This window comes from Marasmius oreades, chromosome 11 (genome assembly GCF_018924745.1).
Source record: "Marasmius oreades isolate 03SP1 chromosome 11, whole genome shotgun sequence".
NCBI classification, from domain to species: Eukaryota; Fungi; Basidiomycota; class Agaricomycetes; order Agaricales; family Marasmiaceae; genus Marasmius; species Marasmius oreades.
In genome coordinates this window covers 413,463-432,338 of record NC_057333.1, presented here as the reverse complement: position 1 = coordinate 432,338, position 18,876 = coordinate 413,463, and the positions used below count along the sequence as shown (strand labels likewise).

General features: G+C 46.5%; 6 protein-coding genes across 6 annotated transcripts; 2 read left to right on the top strand and 4 right to left on the bottom strand.

Annotated features, from left to right (window-relative positions):
• The first annotated feature begins 179 nt into the window (after positions 1 to 179).
• E1B28_002994 (uncharacterized protein) lies at positions 180 to 3,636 on the top strand. The gene is made up of 9 exons (XM_043159950.1): positions 180 to 479; positions 537 to 593; positions 654 to 686; positions 743 to 791; positions 858 to 1,057; positions 1,112 to 1,403; positions 1,487 to 1,975; positions 2,045 to 2,601; positions 2,664 to 3,636. Exons 1-9 carry the CDS (start codon positions 231 to 233, stop codon positions 3,480 to 3,482), a joined length of 2,745 nt encoding a protein of 914 aa, XP_043001904.1. The 5' UTR covers positions 180 to 230; the 3' UTR covers positions 3,483 to 3,636.
• E1B28_002993 (uncharacterized protein) lies at positions 3,510 to 4,882 on the bottom strand. Its single transcript, XM_043159949.1, has 6 exons — positions 4,833 to 4,882; positions 4,712 to 4,774; positions 4,224 to 4,658; positions 3,937 to 4,147; positions 3,773 to 3,862; positions 3,510 to 3,713 (listed from the first exon to the last, which is right to left on the bottom strand). The coding sequence occupies exons 3-6, from the start codon at positions 4,321 to 4,323 to the stop codon at positions 3,674 to 3,676; spliced, it is 441 nt and encodes a 146-aa protein (XP_043001903.1). The 5' UTR covers positions 4,324 to 4,658; positions 4,712 to 4,774; positions 4,833 to 4,882; the 3' UTR covers positions 3,510 to 3,673.
• A 7-nt stretch (positions 4,883 to 4,889) lies between these two features.
• Positions 4,890 to 5,782, top strand: E1B28_002992 (uncharacterized protein; the record flags this gene model as incomplete). The annotated part of the gene is made up of 2 exons (XM_043159948.1): positions 4,890 to 5,334; positions 5,409 to 5,782. The coding sequence occupies 2 exons, from the start codon at positions 4,890 to 4,892 to the stop codon at positions 5,780 to 5,782; spliced, it is 819 nt and encodes a 272-aa protein (XP_043001902.1).
• Positions 5,783 to 12,781: 6,999 nt separating this feature from the next.
• E1B28_002991 (uncharacterized protein) lies at positions 12,782 to 13,875 on the bottom strand (the record flags this gene model as incomplete). The annotated part of the gene is made up of 3 exons (XM_043159947.1): positions 12,782 to 13,126; positions 13,182 to 13,278; positions 13,340 to 13,875. 3 exons carry the CDS (start codon positions 13,873 to 13,875, stop codon positions 12,782 to 12,784), a joined length of 978 nt encoding a protein of 325 aa, XP_043001901.1.
• A 2,130-nt stretch (positions 13,876 to 16,005) lies between these two features.
• E1B28_002990 (uncharacterized protein) lies at positions 16,006 to 16,749 on the bottom strand (the record flags this gene model as incomplete). Its single annotated transcript, XM_043159946.1, has 1 exon — positions 16,006 to 16,749. One exon carries the CDS (start codon positions 16,747 to 16,749, stop codon positions 16,006 to 16,008), a length of 744 nt encoding a protein of 247 aa, XP_043001900.1.
• Positions 16,750 to 17,044: 295 nt separating this feature from the next.
• Positions 17,045 to 17,686, bottom strand: E1B28_002989 (uncharacterized protein; the record flags this gene model as incomplete). The annotated part of the gene is made up of 1 exon (XM_043159945.1): positions 17,045 to 17,686. One exon carries the CDS (start codon positions 17,684 to 17,686, stop codon positions 17,045 to 17,047), a length of 642 nt encoding a protein of 213 aa, XP_043001899.1.
• Positions 17,687 to 18,876: the final 1,190 nt, after the last annotated feature.

Here is an 18,876-nt window from a genome sequence, read left to right as displayed (position 1 = left end):
GATAAGATTCACAAACCCGGGGCCGTTTTCTTTGGATGTTCCTGCACCAATTTCCGCTTTGTTCGTGAACGACAGTGATTCTTCAAACGATAATGACATATAATATGCAGTTCATAGCCTGGGATATATACAGAATAATTTTAGCGTGGAGGATTGGAGAGTAAATACCTTGGCCGAATTCGCCGCTATGCCATGGCGCACAGCCTCCTGCATATGCTTGGCCCGGTATTATGACCAAGACAAAAACAGAAAAAAAAAGTGAACCCTCTTTACGCAAGAGTTTCCACTCCACCGTCTCGCTCCACTGTCCCATCCGCTTACGGTCGCGACAACGACCACGATTACGACCAACCGCCCTCGCTGTTTACGACGATCCACGACGAACTCTACATCCTATTCGCTACCATAAACGGTCTTTGAGTTATTTACGCCATTCGACACAACTCTATGCAGATATAGACGTCATGATATTCAGTCCAGTAAAAAACCCTTTCTTCACCATCGTCCTCGATGATGTTGACGCTATCGATTTCTAGTTTGAACCTACTATTCCCCACATCATCTATGCCTGTCTCGGTGGTTTTGTCGTGCTGGTAAGATATCAAAGTGGCATCGCGTTACTCTGCTGCTTTTCTGATTTTTCTTCTTCTTAGTTCGGCATGTTCTCTTTGTTTCTGAGAGAAAAGGTGAGATCGAAGGTCTTGGGCTCGTCCTTGGCCATAAAGTTGATGATTTGGTGTAGCTTTACGTCGGAGAAGCTTGCTGGGCATTCATTTTTGGTATCATCATCGGTGTGTGGGTTTTTATTCGTTGTATATTGAAATGATTTCTCATCGAGGCTTGGCAACTCGTCGTAGGTCCCTATTGTGCCAACATCTTTGACCCAAGAGGATGGGGAGGAGCCGGTAACATCGATGTCACGAACGAGATTACGCTGGAATTCACGAGAATCGTATTGGCTATCGGAGTCTTCGCGATTGGTGTTGAATTGCCCAAGGCGTATATGCGGAAACATTGGAAGAGTTTATTCTACCTTCTTGGGCCAGTCATGACTTGGGTGAGAGCCGTGACGTTGTTTTCTTTCTGAAATCGTTGTAATTCGAATCACTAGGGTTGGTTCGTTTCTGCTGGTTTCATCTACGCCCTCGTACCACGCCTTAATTTCCTTCAATCCCTTGCTGTTGCTGCATGCCTCACACCCACCGACCCTATTCTCGCACAAGCAGTCATTGGCGGAAAATACGCCGACAAACATGTCCCCGCTCACCTACGCCACCTTCTAGCCGCAGAGTCTGGGTGCAATGATGGAGCGGCATTCCCGTTTCTTTTCATCGCCCTTTATCTCATCATCGAACATGACGTTGGTTATGCAGTTCGTGATTGGTTCCTCTACCTTTGGCTTTGTACGTTTTTCTCCCTCTCTCTCCCTCCCTTCCATTCATATCTTGTCACCGACATCAATAAACTAATTCCTTCTCTTGCCCAGACCAAGTTATCCTTGGAATTGTTATCGGCGCTGTAGTCGGTATCGGATTCCGTTACCTTATGAAATACTGCGAGAAGCGGGGGTTGATCAACCGACATTCCTACGTTGCGCAGTACATCTCTCTCTCCCTGTTCACCGTCGGTGTAACCGTCCTTCTTGGCTCCGATGACCTTCTCTCAACCTTTGCATGCGGTACAGCCTTCGCTTGGGATGGGTTTTTCAATCGTCAAACCGAAGAAACGGTGTTTTCATCCGTGATCGATCTGCTTTTCAACATTGCTTGTTTTGTATTTTTGGGAGCTTGGATGCCGTTCAGCTCGTTTAGCGATCCTGAGTTGTCTCTGAGTGTGTGGCGGTTGATTGTGATTGCGATTTTGGTACTCTTGTTTAGGCGATTACCGGTGGTGCTTGCGCTGTACAAGTGGATTCCGGACATCAAGACGTTCAGAGAGGCTGTTTTTACTGGGCATTTTGGGCCTATTGGGGTGGGTAAGTTTTAAGTTTTCTTTCTTTCTCGTTTTTGTTGGTTTGGTACGATGCTTATCACCCTTTTTGCAGGTGCGGTGTTCATCTCCACCCTTGCTTCTGAGGTTCTTCACAAGAACGCAGAGCATGACGATCCCGAAGCCGAATTTTTGAGGAAATCTATCCAGCCAATCATAGCTTTCATGGTTCTCTGCAGTATTGTCATCCATGGTTTATCCATCCCTTCGTTCTCCCTAGGCAGACGCGTTCATTCCGTCACTCGTACTTGGTCACGACATACTACGATCGGAGGTACTCAACAAGCACCTGATTGGACGAACCAAGCGACGATTGTTACGGATAGAAGGGAGATTGTTGTCAATCGTGATGAGAGTGATAATTTACGTGCGAGAGATATGATTGATGAGATGGAGAGAGGGCAGTTGACGCCTGTGGAGAAAGGGTCGACGGATAGTTCTGTGTATGAGAAGAAGATGGATGAGAAGGTGGATGGAGAGATATATCATCCACCAGATGAGGGAGAGGTTCTTCCGGAGGGTGAAGAACCACCTGATGGTGAGGAGATTGTGTCGGAGTGGCAGGAGGGTCCTCATCGAGTTATTGAGAGGCGGAAGGGACCTGGTGAAGAGGTAAGAACAAGAAATCCGTCGAGATTTTTTTCGTTTCGACTGAATGTCGTGTTGTTGAATAGGTCGAAGTTGAAGTTATCCGTAACTTTGGCACTCCAGATGCGGAATCCTCTCTGTTACGCGGTACCCATGAATCGGTTCATCATCGTTTGGGAGCGTACCTTGACAAATTAAAACTGCTTGTAGATGCTGAAGAGAAGGGCATGGAGAGGGAAGTGAGCAAGCTCCAGAACAAGATTAAGGAGATTGTTCATAGCCAGGGGCATCACCACCACCACCACCACCACCATCATCATCATCTTCCGTCGCATTCAAAACCGAAGCAAGAGGAGCCACAGCCGCATGTCGTATTGAATGTCAATGACCGAGATGACGAGTGGGCTTCTGAGGATGACATGCCATCCTCGTCGACCGCTGTGTCTGGTATTCCTGAGGTTAGAGAGAGGAGCAAGTCACCAAGGATCCGTAAGGCAAAGCTGGTAACCCGAACGAGTAAAAGAAGGGGTGGTTTGAATAGGAGTGGGAGACACGATGTCCAGCGAGCCGAACAACAGCCACAACGACATACCGCTCCAAACGCTACCGAGGAAGATGGAGATGATGGGAGGCGAGGACGTTCAGATACGCCTGTTGCTGTCGGTGCTGGTGGTGCTGGGGGTAGTGGGGAACCTGGGGGTCGGTTGAGAAAGTTGCGGTTGGACGAGATTCGTACCCGTTCGCCTGCACGGTCGGTGAGGTGGGTAGATGAAGGTGGGAGTACAAGGCCGAGTACAAGGCCAAGTACACCGAAGAACTCGCCTTTGCAGTTGCAGAAAGGAACACCTCAGAGCGGTAGTACTACTACTATTACGTCGCCAGGTGAAAAGGAGGCTGGTCAATGAATTCGAATAATGACGGGATGATGATAGATGTTTAACTTCTCACTTTTTTTTTTTGCTTATGCCCAATTCGTAAACAGGTTACCCGCAGCTACATACCACAATTGTATAATAATGTTACTAGGCAGTGCATACATATCGAAAGCAAAACAGGACGACAAAGGACTGAAGGAAGTAGTAGAGAATACAATGGTCTAGACGGGCTCAAACTTCCACGTCTGATGAATACCAGACCTAACCAAGATAATGAACTGAGAATCAAGGCATCTAGAATCGAGGAAAACCATGCTGACCATGAGGTCCATAAAGTTACAGGATTCCCCGGCGTGGCATCGCCATTAGCCCAAAGATCCCAGTTCAAAAACGTATTTGGAATGAAGATTCTGGAATCGATAACGAACGCAGTAGAAGTATGGTAAACTATTCAGCCGAAGTGAAAGACTAAGATAAACCTTACCGATAAGCCTCTGGATTCACATTATCCTGCCAAATATCCCACCCCGTTGTTGGTTCTGCTGTGGCAATAAGAGGAACACCATCGCCTGGTGTACCAGAACCGCCCAAGCCCAAGTACAATCCGTTGGAAGGGGATTGGATGTGCCACGCGTTGCCGGCCCAGAGGAGAGTCCAGTGTTGGTTTGCGGCGTCATTTCTTGGCCAGCCGATAACTGTGAGTATGGGAGGGTGGAAAAGAAGAGGGGTTGAGGGTACACGGAAGTCATGAAAGGGTGACGATGTACGTACTGCTGCGCTGGTCCCCTTGGGAAAGGTCGAGCAACGTCTGGGATTTGGCGTTTACGATACGGTATGTTCCGTTGCCTTGGATGACGTCTACTGGTGCCATGGTCGAGCTGAAAGGACGAGACGCAGGTGGAAGAGTCGTCGAAGGAGCTTAAGGAACGTGAGGGCTGAATGGGGTTTATATAGAGTAGCCTTGAAACAGCCTGAGGAAAGCACAGGTGGAAAACACGATTCGGGGTCTGCGTCACCAGTGACATCCATTCGAAGAGCCATTACCACAAGGCTTCCATGAGTATCAAGACTCATCATTGGTGCTGCCAGCTGCGGCGGTTGGTGGCCCTTCTGGCGTTTAATTAAACTGATAGAAGCTATTTCCCGTCCATGACAGGACTTTGCGGGTGATCTCCGTAACGAACGTCCGTTTCCTAAGAATTGAATCTGAACAAACAGGAATCAAGAGCAATAGACTCTAGAGACACCGCCCGACGCACCTTCTGCCAAACCGTTGCTCTAGTGCCTCAATTTCACCGACAGATTCATAACGGGGCGGGTGACTATGAAAAGAAAATCGCTGTTAGTCTAGAGGATCCGACGGTCGAGAAGAGTTCTTACTGGGTACACGAATTTCACGGTCGCGTCGCGATGCTGGTGGTAAGGAAAGGAGTTCGAATGGTGGGAAAATATTTACCCACTGTGATAAAGTTCATCAAGACAGAGTACACACTTCCAACCGACCAGCTCCGCATCATCCTCGATATTATATCCAACCAGTCCTCTGTGTCCGCAACACGTTCACCTCTTAATGATCTTGACGAACTCTATCTCATGGTATTGCGTGCCAACCCTGACCGCGATAAGCGTCTCCTCCCCATTCTCGCAATAATCGTCCTAAATTTACCCAATGGCAAATCTCCAGCATTCATTGAACTCGTGCTCGGACACTCCCCCGGCACGGTTGCTCAGACGTTACGTGCGATGCACTCAGTCCTCGAAGTCCGTGATCGGAAAGATGAAATCAGGATTTACCACAAATCCTTCATGGATTTCCTCCATGATCAGGCACGGTCGAAGGAGTTCTTTATTGACAAGCCGATGTGGAAAGACCGCCTGGCCTGTCGGTGGACTCGGGCTCTCACTGAACAGTGCAGAAAGGACCCTGAACTGCTAAGAAGTAATATGGATATTCAGCTGACTCATTGTTTTTACAGAAGCTGGTAAAAGACTGGAAGCATGTCTGTCTTCGGCGAGTGAGTCATAAGAGACGCAAGAGACGTAGTAATGTGCTGTGGTTGGAGGTGGATGCTTTCTACCATATGGTGTTGTCCATTTCTGCGGAGTTAGTGGGCCACGACATGCTCCTTCACATCCTTGCAGCGATTCTACTCTTTCCATCTGGTGAATCACGCTCTCCCGAGTTCATCCAACTATTGCTTGGACTTCGCAGGGAAGTTTTAGATCAGGCATTGCAAACATTCAAATTCATTCTGCAGCGACAGTTGTATGCGTCGAGTCTTTCCGTTCCTGGCACCCTTTCCACATTCCTACTTCACCGAAAACAGTGATCAAACAGCTTTTTCATTGAAAAAGACTATCATGGCAGCTTCCTTGCCCAGAAATGCCTCCGTCTTTTCCAGATAAATAATGGCCCTCAAGATAAGATTTTGGTCGAAAATTGGGCTTGGATCTGCACTAATGTCCACGATCCCACCCAGGAATTGCTGTTCGAACTTGGCCGTATGGATTTAGGTGGTGCCCTCACGAAATCTCTCGACCATTCGCATAATCTGTTCCGCGACTTTGAAACGATCTCAACTTGGTTAACATCTAAAGTAAGTCCTGCACTTGTAAAGGGTTGAAATCTATATCAAGGTTCACTTGTTTCAGACCAATAGCATAATTCCCCCAGATCTTGTTGATCATTTCGAAATCGTACAACGAAGATTTCACATTCGAAGGACAACGCAAGCCCCAGGATTCCACGATGACGTTGTTACTATGATCATGTGTGGTCATTGGGGGGGGGGGGGGGTAGATGTATTAGTTCGACGATATTGGGACGTTTGTTTCTCGGCGTGGACTACAATTCCCAGGAATTTCGTGACTTGGTCAGGATCGAACTACGCTCAGCCGAATTTTGCAGGTGCTCGAAGTCCGCATCAGATTTTAACTGTGTTTCAAATCCGATCCCTGGTACAGGCCTGTATCACATCAGTATCCCCGCTGCTTGTGCTCGAATTTTCAAAACATTTGTAGCCACTTTGGGGTCACACGAGACATGTTTGCTAGACAAGGAGATCGTTGATCACCTGTTGGTATTTCGTTCAAGTCTACTAACCCGATGTCTTCCCCTACCTGAACTTCTCCCTCATTTGCGGACCCTTTCGAAGGCGGCTAAGTCATTGGAAGGAGGCAACAAAGATCGCTGGTGGATGAAAGGCGCACCATTTCTGAAGGAACGAGACAAGTTGCTGCCATGGCTCGAGGTAAGGCCTCCCAGCTATTATCAATCAGTATCTTTTAGAACTTTTCTGCCGATTGTGCCTCTGAAGTTGAAATTGTCAGAAACTATCTACTGCCATCTCCAATGCCGCTTGATGACTTCTCCGCTTATTCCTTTGTCATTCGCCGTTACCGTCTGCTATTAACGTCCTCGGCAGCTTGTGACAAGTCCAACCGATCAGCTTATCTCTGTTGACTGGTATTCTCGAAGGCATGCATATTCCATGGTCGGGGCAGTTCTCAGTTGGTTCTCAGCGCCCGTTGCGTAGGGGCAATGTTGTCGTAGACAAAATCAACTCAACTTCCAACCACTTAACCTATCGTACATCATCGTTCAATGTTCCGCATGGGGGTGGTCGGGTGGTCATCTTCTTCGTCTGGAAATTGAGGAGGGACTGAGCCAAGTGTTCTACGAGGTGTTGGATGTTAGCGAATGTGAGGAGGAAAGGATCGGAGCCAACAGACAAATCGCGTACCTATGAACAACTTCCGCCACAACATACCCACAAACCGTCCAGCCACGTACAACCAGGTTGCCCATTCATCAATCTTTCAATCACGTCAGTGTAAGATTAATCTCCGAGTCTCCAGCACCCTAAATTTCGGCGAAGCGTATGTCAGCCAGACACTCCCAGCAGAAACGAAAGCGAACTCGACCTTCTGAGTAATAAGTATGATCGTTGATACTAGCCGAACCCACCTGTGAACAGAAACAGCCGTCCGTTAGCATGCAGAACGCCAACACAAAGGGAAAAGCAACCCACGAGGACCTGTGTACAATCATCACTTTACTGTGGATATACAACAGAACATACGCCTCCCTCTCCTGTTCCTAACCACCCTTCCGCCAACTGCGTCCTATCCATCAACGTCTTCACCTTATCGAGCCTGTTCCGCAGTGTCCTCACAATCTCCCTCGCTTCTTCTTCAGATTGAGGGATTGGAATTCCTTGACCCTTACGGGCATACCCTCAGTCGTGGCCTCGGATTTTTTCAATCGAAACCGTCTGCTGAGAATTTCCTGGGTTGGGATCGTTGACCCACATGTGCGAGAGCGACTGGGACGTTGGGAAGAGAGGACTGGAGATTCTTCAAGCTTTTGGATGTACGACGCCGGCATGTCCTGACAAGCGGGAATGTGATATTATAGAGGGAGAAAGGCATAGAGAACTTACGAGGGACACTAATCCTATCATACGCTCTCAAATGGTAGCACCCGGATATAGTCCGTACTTTCGAAGAACCAGCCGTTAGTTGGAACAATTCAGAACGCGGGTCTACACTCACACTTCAAACGTCCATACCCACCTTCCTAATCTCTTCGTAGATGCTACTTCCACGTCGGCAGTTTGCTTGAATAATGGACTTCACCGCCGTCTCATGTTTGATGTTGCCTGCGAGCCATGGACTACAGGGATGACAACCACGACCCAAATGAGATCCAAGTACGAGGAATGGAATGTCGAGAACGAAAGAATAGAAACGGAGACTGACATTTCTGGAATTGTATTCGAACTTCATGAACGACGAGAAAGTAAGAGCGAGACGCCCGACGCACCTTCTACCGACCGTTGCACTAATACCTCAAGCTCCGTGAACAATTTAGAAGCCTCGGTGTGGTGACTATATGAAAAAAAAAACAAAGGCTATTAGTCTACCGTTGGAGATAAAACCCGATGAATTCTTACCAGCTGGATGACGCGTAAACGACAGCGATGATGGTGGTAAGGGAGAGAGCCTCGAATGGTGGAAGATAAAAACGCGAGGGTGTCAGGAAAGAGTGTACCGAGGTAAGTAAATTTGTTGACTGCGTCAAACGGAAACGGTGGTGGTGGTGGTGGTAAGAAGAGAGCCTCGGATGGTGGGAAATTCAGCCTAATGCTTCGAATTCGTCCAGGAGTTCAGGCTGTAGAGCAAGCTGCAAGAGTAAATTGTATATATTCTGGACTAACATCGTCGCTATCATCACGATGGTCGGCTGCATGATCAATGTGCTAGTCGGAGGCCGCTTGAGATCTAGAACACAGAGACCACCGGCGTAATCGAAAAACCTAATTACATGTGACAGTAGTGGTGGCTAGTTTTTCGGCGTTCTTAAATCGACGCATTTATTCACAGCTGATAGATACAAGAATGTAGTCTCGAGCCAGACCTTCTAGTAGAGTGGCAGTGTAGTTTCCTTTTATGGTGAATTACAGCGCTTTGCGGAACATAGGGCGCGACCGGTTTTTTTTCCCCGCGCGACCAAAATTTGATGTTCCGACCATACACTGGGGACATTTTGATGTCATCTGGCACGTGTCCAGTTCCAGTCATGCAGAACAGACCCAAAAACAATAGAAATTCCTATTGTTTTTGGGTCTGTTCTGCATGACTGGAACTGGACACGTGCCAGATGACATCAAAATGTCCAGTGATATCTTCCGACCCAAGCTTCGGACCGTCCCCCCACGTGACATTACAGCCTAAATTTGGACTTTGTCACGTAAAAATATCCATATTTGGAATGGCCATCACATGTCCAGATGGTCCGAGACTAGACTTCTAGACTAGACAGTCTGCTAAATGGAAGCACGTGATTCTTCACCATGCCATCTGAAAATTCATCTGAAGTTTGAACTGGACTTCCCAAGACTTCCAGCCATAATTTCTTATCATAATAGTGTCTTAGAACAATATTTGAACAATATATGAAAATTTTGGCTGAAGGGAACTTAAACCAAGTCTATGGGAGGCCATCTGCAAGCATCAGGACTGATCGGAAGATTCAGTCGGAAGATTTCGTTGGAAGATCAAAATTTGGTCGCACGGGAAAAAAAAACTGGTCACGCCCTACGTTCCACAAAGCGCTGTAAGCTTGTTTATCTGTTGTTTGTATTATCTGCCAGGATGCACACTCTAGAAGGTCTGGTGCAATAGTTTTGAGCCAGACCTTATGAGTGTGCATTTGTGTAATTTCCTTTTTTAGTGAATTCAATTGTTTATCTTTTATTTGTACCACGTGTCTGGATACACACACTCCTATAAGGTCTGGTGCAGTTTGAGCAGGTGACCCTCCCTCAGTGACCGTCACAACCACCGTCCCACTGACCGCACCGCCAATGCACTTGGTCGTCTATCCTGAATGCCTGAGAATGCCATCCCAATGACCAATTCACGACATCCTCGCCTGGCAGAGCAATCTCAGAGAAGACTCGACCAAGCACAAGAAACGGCGCACCAGAAGACTGGATACAACTCTGAGGCGATGCGTCAAGCCCTCGTCAATCAATATGGAGAATTGACAGGGAACACCGTGTACAAATGGCAACTAGATGTTGCTGAGACTTTAATTCTCAAACTTGACTGTGTTGCCATTGCCGGTACTGGCTCTGGAAAGACAGTGCCGTTCACACTTCCACTCCTTCTACCCAAACATCATGGCAAGATTGCAACCATCATTTCCTGTTTGAAGACCCTTCAGGAAGAGCAGGTATACTTCTTCTGCTTCATGCTACAATGGTACTGAATGATTTCGTTACAGGCTGAGCGCTTCGAGAAAGTCAAGGTTCGAGCTGTAGCCATCAACAGAGATACGTGGTCTGGGGAACTTGCTGAGGTGTGTGTACGACCGTACAGCAAGATGATCATCTTTTAACCAAATTACAGAACTTGTCTAGCTACGTTTATCAAGGTATATTCACGGGCCCAGAAATGATTATGCAGTTTGAAGAATTCAAGTCATGGATATCACAATTGGACACAGTTTCACGTGTACTATACATAGCTGTAGATGAAGCACACACGATCTCAACCTGGGGTGGTGAATTCTGACCACATTACAACCTGCTTTCGAAGCTACGCTCGTCATTTAGTAATGTACCAGTCCTCGCAACATCAGCTACTATTACACCCAAGGCCGAGGAAGACGTATTCCGAGTCCTCGAGACTGAACCATTGGAGATGTTTTATGTCAATCTCAGGAATGACTGCCCCAACATCACGCAGGAGGTTCATGTCATGGAAAATGCGAGGAGTTACGACGCGCTCCTACAGTTTCTTCCCAATACGAACACTCACCCATCCGAATGGACTTCCAAAGCTCAGATCTTTGTCAAGAGTGTCAAGCAGACAATGACTGTCTGTTGTGAATTACGGAAGTGATATAACCACGCTGCACGAGATGCAATTGGTTTTATTCATGCTCGTGCATCTGCGAAATGGAAGAAGAAGCAGATGAAGAAATTCAGGGAGGGGGAAATCAAGATCTTTGTGTGTACTGAGATCAGAAGCATGGTATCGTCTCTAAACTTTGTACTAAGTAAAATTGGGAGCTGAATCTGTTTGTAGGGTACTGACATACCCGACATTACCATTGTGATCCAGTTCGGGGTCCCGTCATCGCTGGAGGTATACACGCAATGCGCCGGGCGTGCTGGGCGTACACCTGAGCTACTCTGCCGAGCTGTTATGCTTGTGCCCAAAGCAGCGTATCAGTGTGTCAAGAAGAAGAGAAAAAAACCCCCCGGAATGTCAAGTAAGGTTTCAACTAGAACAGCTAGGTCAGAGACTGCGAATGGCGAAGATCTTCCGTTCTCCGAACCTACTCAAGGCGAAGCTGGTGGTCATGGCAAGGGGGAAACAGAAGCAGTGCCTGATGAAGACATTTTCGACCTGGAGGGATATGAGTTGCCAACTCTGCAGGTACTTGAAGTGGTGGAGGACGACGAGCAGGACAGGAAAGAATGGAAGATGAAAATTGATCCTTCTGTTCGCATCTATTTCATGGCCAGTAAAGGTTCTTGCCGTCGACAAGTTCTTGACCGTTATTTTGATAATCCACCCCGTACCTCAGGTGAACATCTACGCTCATGATCACTGAACTTGTCTCAACATTTTTTGACTAGGTCCACTCGGAATCTGCTGTGATTTATGCCATGGAACAGATACCTCAGGAGGTTAGCAAGCAGACATATTATCGCCCACAGAGGATGTTGTGGCTCCCACAACGCCAGCATCAGACATATCAATATCCACTAGCTCAAGTCCATGTTCGACGCCATCTCACTCACCGAACGTGAACGGCAAGTGTCCAATCAAGTCATCTGTATCAGGTCATACTCCGAAGAAGCCAAAATACTGTCGACGTGGGGGTAACCAGCTCAAATCAGCAAAAGACACTCTGTTTCAATGGAGAAAGGAGATTATGATGAAAGAATATGCTCAGAGTCCGTTCACTGAGGACATACTCCTTCCAGATAACCTCATTACATTGCTTGCATCAAATTACGATATCAAAGTGGTGGACGACATCAAAACGATGGCCTTGTGTCCTTGGTTATTTTCTGAACGTCATGGAGAAGACGTTCTCGCAGCCCTTTCTCGCTCTGATAGGGAGTATGATTTGCTCAAGGAGCAAAAGCGGGTAGAGAAGAAAGCTAAACAGGACGAGAAGGCAGCAGAAAAGGCTAGAGAAGCTACAGAGAGACAGAGGAGACTCGAAGAGAGGGCAGAAGAAAGAGCTGCTCAGGCTGCCGAGGATGGGGTGAAAAAGAAGGCAAAAAATTTGGCAAAAGAAGTAAGAAATCGCAAACGATGGCTACAACAGTGTGCCGAGTATTGTACAAAAATCAATGACCCGCACTGCCATGGGTGGAAGCCCAAGGTATGTTTACCTTGCATGCCCTTCAGCTTACCCATTAAGTCAGGACTAGCCGCCACCATTTTATGAGGAGTATGAAGCTAGTCTTCAGAACATGCCTTCATATTCAGACCAACCTCAGCCATCATCATCACAACTTCAACTATTGTCAGTGCAGACTCAACAACCATCCTTGCAGATGACTGGAGGTTATCACACGTTTTATGCAACCTCACGACCCACCCCCATGCCAGTGCCTCAAGGGTTATGTGGGGAACACTCACCAACTCAGGAAACTGAGTTCTTTATACATCACTCATTCTTGGGTTTCTGAAACACTCATTATCCGTAAGCTACACAGTTGCCTGCTTCGAAATAATTGCTCCAATTGCTTCAATGATTCGTTTTTAATAATATGTTATTCGGTAATGTAAAATAGTGATCAATCCCAATCATTAGTCTTTGACCGCACAAAAAGTCGACTGTCATGCCAGTCAGTGAGCCACTTTCCATATAGAAGGTTGTGGATGCCGTCCTGCAAGAAATTTTTTGTTCTCTCCTTCTTCCCCAGCTTCCGTCCTTTTTCATTCTTGTGGATACCACGATAAGCATTAAGTAGATGTTGAACATCTGCCACCTTCTTGGAAATTGTGTGCCGAGTGCCTCGGGTATATGTCTCAAACTGGTGTTCCACATGATCAGTAACACACCGTATTGTTGGTATCGCTGGGTGAAGCATTTTCAGGTATCTCCAGTCAATGTGTGGACCCTGTGACCGGTAGGTTACCTAGGTAAGAGTGTTGGTTAGCTAGTCATGACAAACACGAGAGCTCCGACTGAACCTTGAGATCTTTAATATTGTGCTCCTGAGCCTGGTCACACGCCGTAAAGTTACGGCCATTTGATGTTAACATCCAGCAGTTCAAACGAACATATTCTCTGAAAGAATGTAAGTCCAATCTGATGAAAGATCTTGTTAGATGAGTCTAAGATGACTTACGCTACCTCATGTGGCCACTCGCGATTGAGCCCCTGTAACAACTCAATGCATTCGGTGGCATAGTTGCCATGGCCAGCCCCAAGGAATCGGGGAAGGAAGATGGGAAGGAGTTTCTCTAACATTCCAATGTCACCACTGCTCATTGCGTGGCAAAGAATCAGATATAGCATGATATCACGTAAAAACATTGTGAAATGGTACTTGACCTCATCGCGCTTGGATTTGGGTTGTGCATTAATGCCGTCAAGAGCATGAGATGAAGCATGTGTCTCTCGGATTTGTAATGCGAGAGCCTTCAGGTCAGCAGGACTACAGGAGCGCAAATCTGAGAGATGCGTAACCTTTGCTTCAGTCAGCCAACAGTCTAGAACGTGTGCCTCCATAATGTGATGAAGCGCTTCGTTAAGATGGTGGTGCGAAACCCCCTTCGTCTGGACTTTCAATCCCTTCTGGTCTAAAACATTGAATGATGCTTTAAGGCCTGAACCCTTGTCACTCCCAAGGTATTGCTTGTAGTATGTGATTGCAGCATTCATGGCAAAATGAAACCAGCCGAACGGAGAAATGATCCACTCATAACGTTCATATGAGTTTCTGTCTTCAGCCCGTTAATGGGCGCTGGGAATGATATATCAACCTCTATCCTAAAGAACAAACCAACCTATCAGTGCTATGTGTAGCACTGACAAATCAATCAATCCTCAACAATATAGCTATTCCAGTTGTGAAGAGTCTATCACCACTCAACACCTCAGAAGAATTGCAAGGGTGGAAATGCTTGTCAAAGGGTACGCTTCTTATCTCAAAAAGGGTAATACTAAAGACTAGGGAAAGCTAGCTCTTAGTTACAGCTATCTGTGCTATGCACTTGAACAGCTAGGGGTTTTTGTATTAGGGTTGCTTTGGGTCCAGTGGACTTAGAAAGGAGAGTGGAAAGCTAGGGGTCCTCTGTGGACTATGAAACTCAATACGAAGACTGTTCTCTGAATAACTCTGAAGGTCTCTGAACTGTTCTCTGAATTGCTCGCTCTTATCCAATCTCTTATCCAATCACTGATTTAACAGGGCAAATCTAATCTCTATTTGGAGGCTACGCGCGGGCAGCTGCTCCGAAACTTTCCTACACACTGGCAGTACTTGCTTGCCTTAACTACAGATACAGGCCTGGTATATATACAATTTCTACACTAGCTTACAAATCGTCTTCGGGCTTGGCTGCCCATGCTGGGTTCTTGCAGGCGATGCTATCTAGCTGTATTCTCGCTCGCTAATACCGCTAGCATATGCCTCTTAACTTCGCTAGCTCTCTCTGCCAGGCATCTGCACACGGTCTGGAAGAGTCTAGCTCTTAACGTCACTGGTCTCTATTCATCGGTTAGTTTCTTAGCGAGAACTCGTATGGTTCAGCGCATGGAATCTGATCCTATCACAAATCTGCAACTCACCTAGTTTCTTGATGTGTTGTAGTGGAGTGGTAGAAGGAGATCAGTAGTGAAGCTTAGATGGAGAGCACAGAGATGTTGTATGAAGACAAAAGATGTTGTTAAGTCTGAGGCTCTAAGGCTCAGACTGTCTAGCTTATATACATGAATTCTATCTAGGACCCCAAATACTATACTAAGACCTCTAATACTCTATTTGAATAGTAGCACATGGTGTGCTTGGTAATTGTCTGATTGGAAGACTTCAGGTACATTCCAGAACAATGGTTCCTTAGCAACAATCTGAGAAACCATATGGTACACTGGGTAATCCTGGGAAACCACATGGTGAAGCCTGGGAAACCATATGGTGCAGTGGGTAACACTGAGTAAATATATAGTACTCTGGGTTGCTCAAGCATGCTTGGCAACAAGGATCAACATCTAGACATCTAGCCTGCCAAGGCTGTTACTAGTGCAATCTAGATCTAACATAATTCCCCCTGGATCTGATCTACAATCTGAAATGTCTAGAATGGTCTAGAACAAGTCCAATGGTCCACTCCATCTTTGGAATATCTAGTGATATGATAAGATAAACACATGGCACAGATAAGATAAATGTTAGATAGGGATAAGACAGTGAAATCTGTGACAGATCCTTAATCCTATCTGCGAGCGCTAGCTCTCTCCGACCTGTCCGAAGACCTTCTCTCTCTGATGCTTGCACATGTTCGGACACCTCTCCGATCGCTCGTACTCGACTTCACCTCGTCCTTGATCTTGGGCGTGTGTTCTTACTTCTTTCTGTAGCATCCGCTCGGTCCGTATGAACCACTAGCGCTCAACACTTCGGCGCGCCTTTCCCTAAGTCTGTCTTCGTTCTAGAGTGTTCGCTCTCTCCTTTTAGGAGTCTGTTTAAGACTTCATCCCTCTTAGCTACGAGTCCAGTACTGAAACATAAGCCTCAACCTAATATCCCTTAATCGCTTTGTGCATAATAGAGTACAGAGAGTGGTCTTTCTGAATAGCGACCGCTCGCGTAGTGTCTTACAGTTTTCAGGCTAGCGCTACGGGATGCTCTCTAGCTGTTTCTCAGCTGTACTAGTGTACTCTGCTAACGGCCATAAGCTTTAACTAGCAGCTCGGGCTCACTCTAGTTCTCATACGATATCTATATCGTTCCAAAGCACTTAATATATGTGCTAAAATGGACATAATGTAGCGTAGATGTCAAAAGTCACATTACCGTTGCTTGTACAGGCCCCAAAGGTGGCTAACTGTCAGCTGGTCCCCCATGAAAAAGAACAGGTGGTTGTCGGCAATCTCTCTTGTCATGTTCTCATCATTGAGCCCCAGCTGAGATAACCATTCTGGAATCAACTTGAGATGGTCTTCGTAGCTAGCCTCTGACTGGGGTACAGTTCCAAGCAGATATTGTTCCGTGAAGTGTTCAGGACCAGTTGGAAGTTGACGAACAGATGAGGGAGGGTCTAATATGGGGTGCTCCTTTCCATCGTAGGTGGCAAGCTCAAAGTTAGGATGTCGGAGGAGAAATTCGAGAATCAAGTACTCGGCATGTGTGTCAATGTACAGCTGTGATTTGTTGGCCATTTGAAATAGGTCGAGGCCGGAGAGAGGGTTTTCAAGACCCTCTGCATGCTTATCCTTGAGTAACTGGTTCACTCCTGGAGACAACGGAGTTGTATTAACGTTGTAGTAGACTGTGCAAGCCGTACCACTCATGAACTCGTCAAGATTACAGATGCATTTTGAGAACACGCGAAATGCAATCTCGAGGTTGTCATATGTGAGTTTCTGAGGCTGTCGCTCAGTTTGGACCAACACTCGGACCTCGCCCATCTTCAACTGGGACATTCGCGAAACGGCCTCAGTAGTCCACTTGAAGCTCATAGTCAGTCCAAGAGCATGGAGTGTGTCGAAAGCTTTCGCACTAGTGCTGTGAAACTTGAAATAGATAGCGAGCATCTTCTGCAGGCTATTGTTTGTGTGGTTTCGACTGTATGCTAGGAGCGACACTAGCAGAACCAGTATCTGGACAAACCCCATAAGTATAAGAATCAAACTTGGTAGTAGTCTTACTCACCTTTGAATCACTTTTCTGAGGCCATTTTCCATCACGTCGTCCTGTTGGAATCACAATTTCCTCAATGAAGGAGGAGAGGACTGGTGCACTTTTCGAGAACTTGGAACATTTGGATTTGAAATAAAAATTTATTAAACTTTCGGCTTTGACATCAACCGTGTATGGTGTCTGCAGAGCTCAGGAAATTATGTCCAACTCTTTCTCAGCCGTTTCACAAACAACCGCTTTTGCGAATTCAACCAATGCCTTTCCTCCCCCGCCTGCCCTCTTCTTTCTTTGCCTGCTGGACCTGGGAGGTCGTGACCAACGCCAAAGAATGCTCGGAAGTTCAGCACTATGAAGGAGAGCTGACCGGGCATACTGAACCTTGGAGTCCTGGATGCACAAATTGTCCCCCCAACTGAGTAAGTCCAAAAAAATTGCTATGTCCATTTCTTCCTTCTCTAGAGCATCCAGAATGGTTCGTATTCTCTCGTTGGCAGGTCGTTCTGAGCGAGTACAGTTCAATTTTGCCCATAGCATCCTGGTTCTCGGTAGATAGACGTTTTCGACATCGTATTCTTCATCACTCTCACTGCCACTCTCAGCAACTTCCATTTCCGAGCCCTCTGCATCTTCATCATCGGTATCACTAAGGTCAACATCACCAGCCCTGTCGTCCCTCTCAACTGAGCCCAAAAATTTTGCCCATGCAAGTCCATCATCCCAATCAATGTTGTGTTCAATTTCATCTTCATTTGGCGGGTTGTGGTGGTATATGTTGGTCCAGTCAAAGGGTTCTTCAAAGTTATCTTGTATTTCAGTAGTAGGTAGTGACATTGTGGTGGGTACGATACAGCAAATACATGTTGAGGAACACAAGGAAAATGTGACAAGTGTTACCGAGGGGGGGGTTCCTGGCTCAAATTGCACCAGACCTCCTGAAACCGATGGTACCCCTGGTACCGAACAAACAAAACAAAACTTGGTTAATTTTCCCAAAAAGGTATCTAGGTTTCACATGGAGGTCTGGATCGAGACTACTGGTGCAATTTAGGCAGGCGACCCTCCCTTGGTGACATTCGTCACAACCTCCCATCCGCCAATGCTCTTGGTTTGCACTTAGTCGTACCTTTCGTCAGTTCTGAATGCCCGGGAATGCTGTCATAATGACCAACTACTCATAGATGTTTCAGCTGGACACAGTTTTTGCATGGAAGGCTGAGAAAAATGTGACGAATGTCACCAAGGGAGGGTCGCCCGCCTAAATTGCACCAGACCTTCTAGAGTGTGCGTCCTGGCAGATAATACAAACAACAGAATATGGTTTCCCGGGGTGGATGACCCCTGGAGAGACGGTTGAACTTGTTATATCTCAGTAGATAATTCAGTCTATATTCCAATTTTTTGAGGTGCATGTGTGATATGCCACACGTCGTATGAATGAACTTTTCACTTTGGTCTCTCCTTATTGAATTTACCTCTGGACCCCCGGACCTTCCAGGTGGCTCTATTTCAACATGCCTCCCTTCAACTTCCCTTGACCCACTGTGCTCATCTATTCAGGATCAGCCTGTTTTCCAGTATTTCAGATCCTATTTCCTTACTGTATATTCAATACCTTCATCTATATGTTCCTGTATGTCTGAGGGTGAGTTGTTTTAAACTTGTTTTCTTTTGCTATGTAGTTCATTCATTGTCTTCTACACAGTGGTACAGATAACCTCCTTTAATGCATACCCCCTGGACTGTTGGTTAGTTGAAAAACATATGCATTGTTAGAGGATGTGCAGTAATGAAATCCAGGCTCAAACTTGATTAAGCTAAAGCTGTATTTTGGAACTTCTACTGGTCAATAATCTGTAATAATCTGAGACTGACATTTCTAAAATCTCAAGGCCTTTTCTTATGGCAGTGAGTGGCTCAAATTAATTTTTTGGGGCATGCTAGGTGTAAAATACTCTGAAAACACGACGAAGTAGTGATTCGCAACATTTAAGCGCCACGCCGCTAGCGAGGCGCGGGCGCTT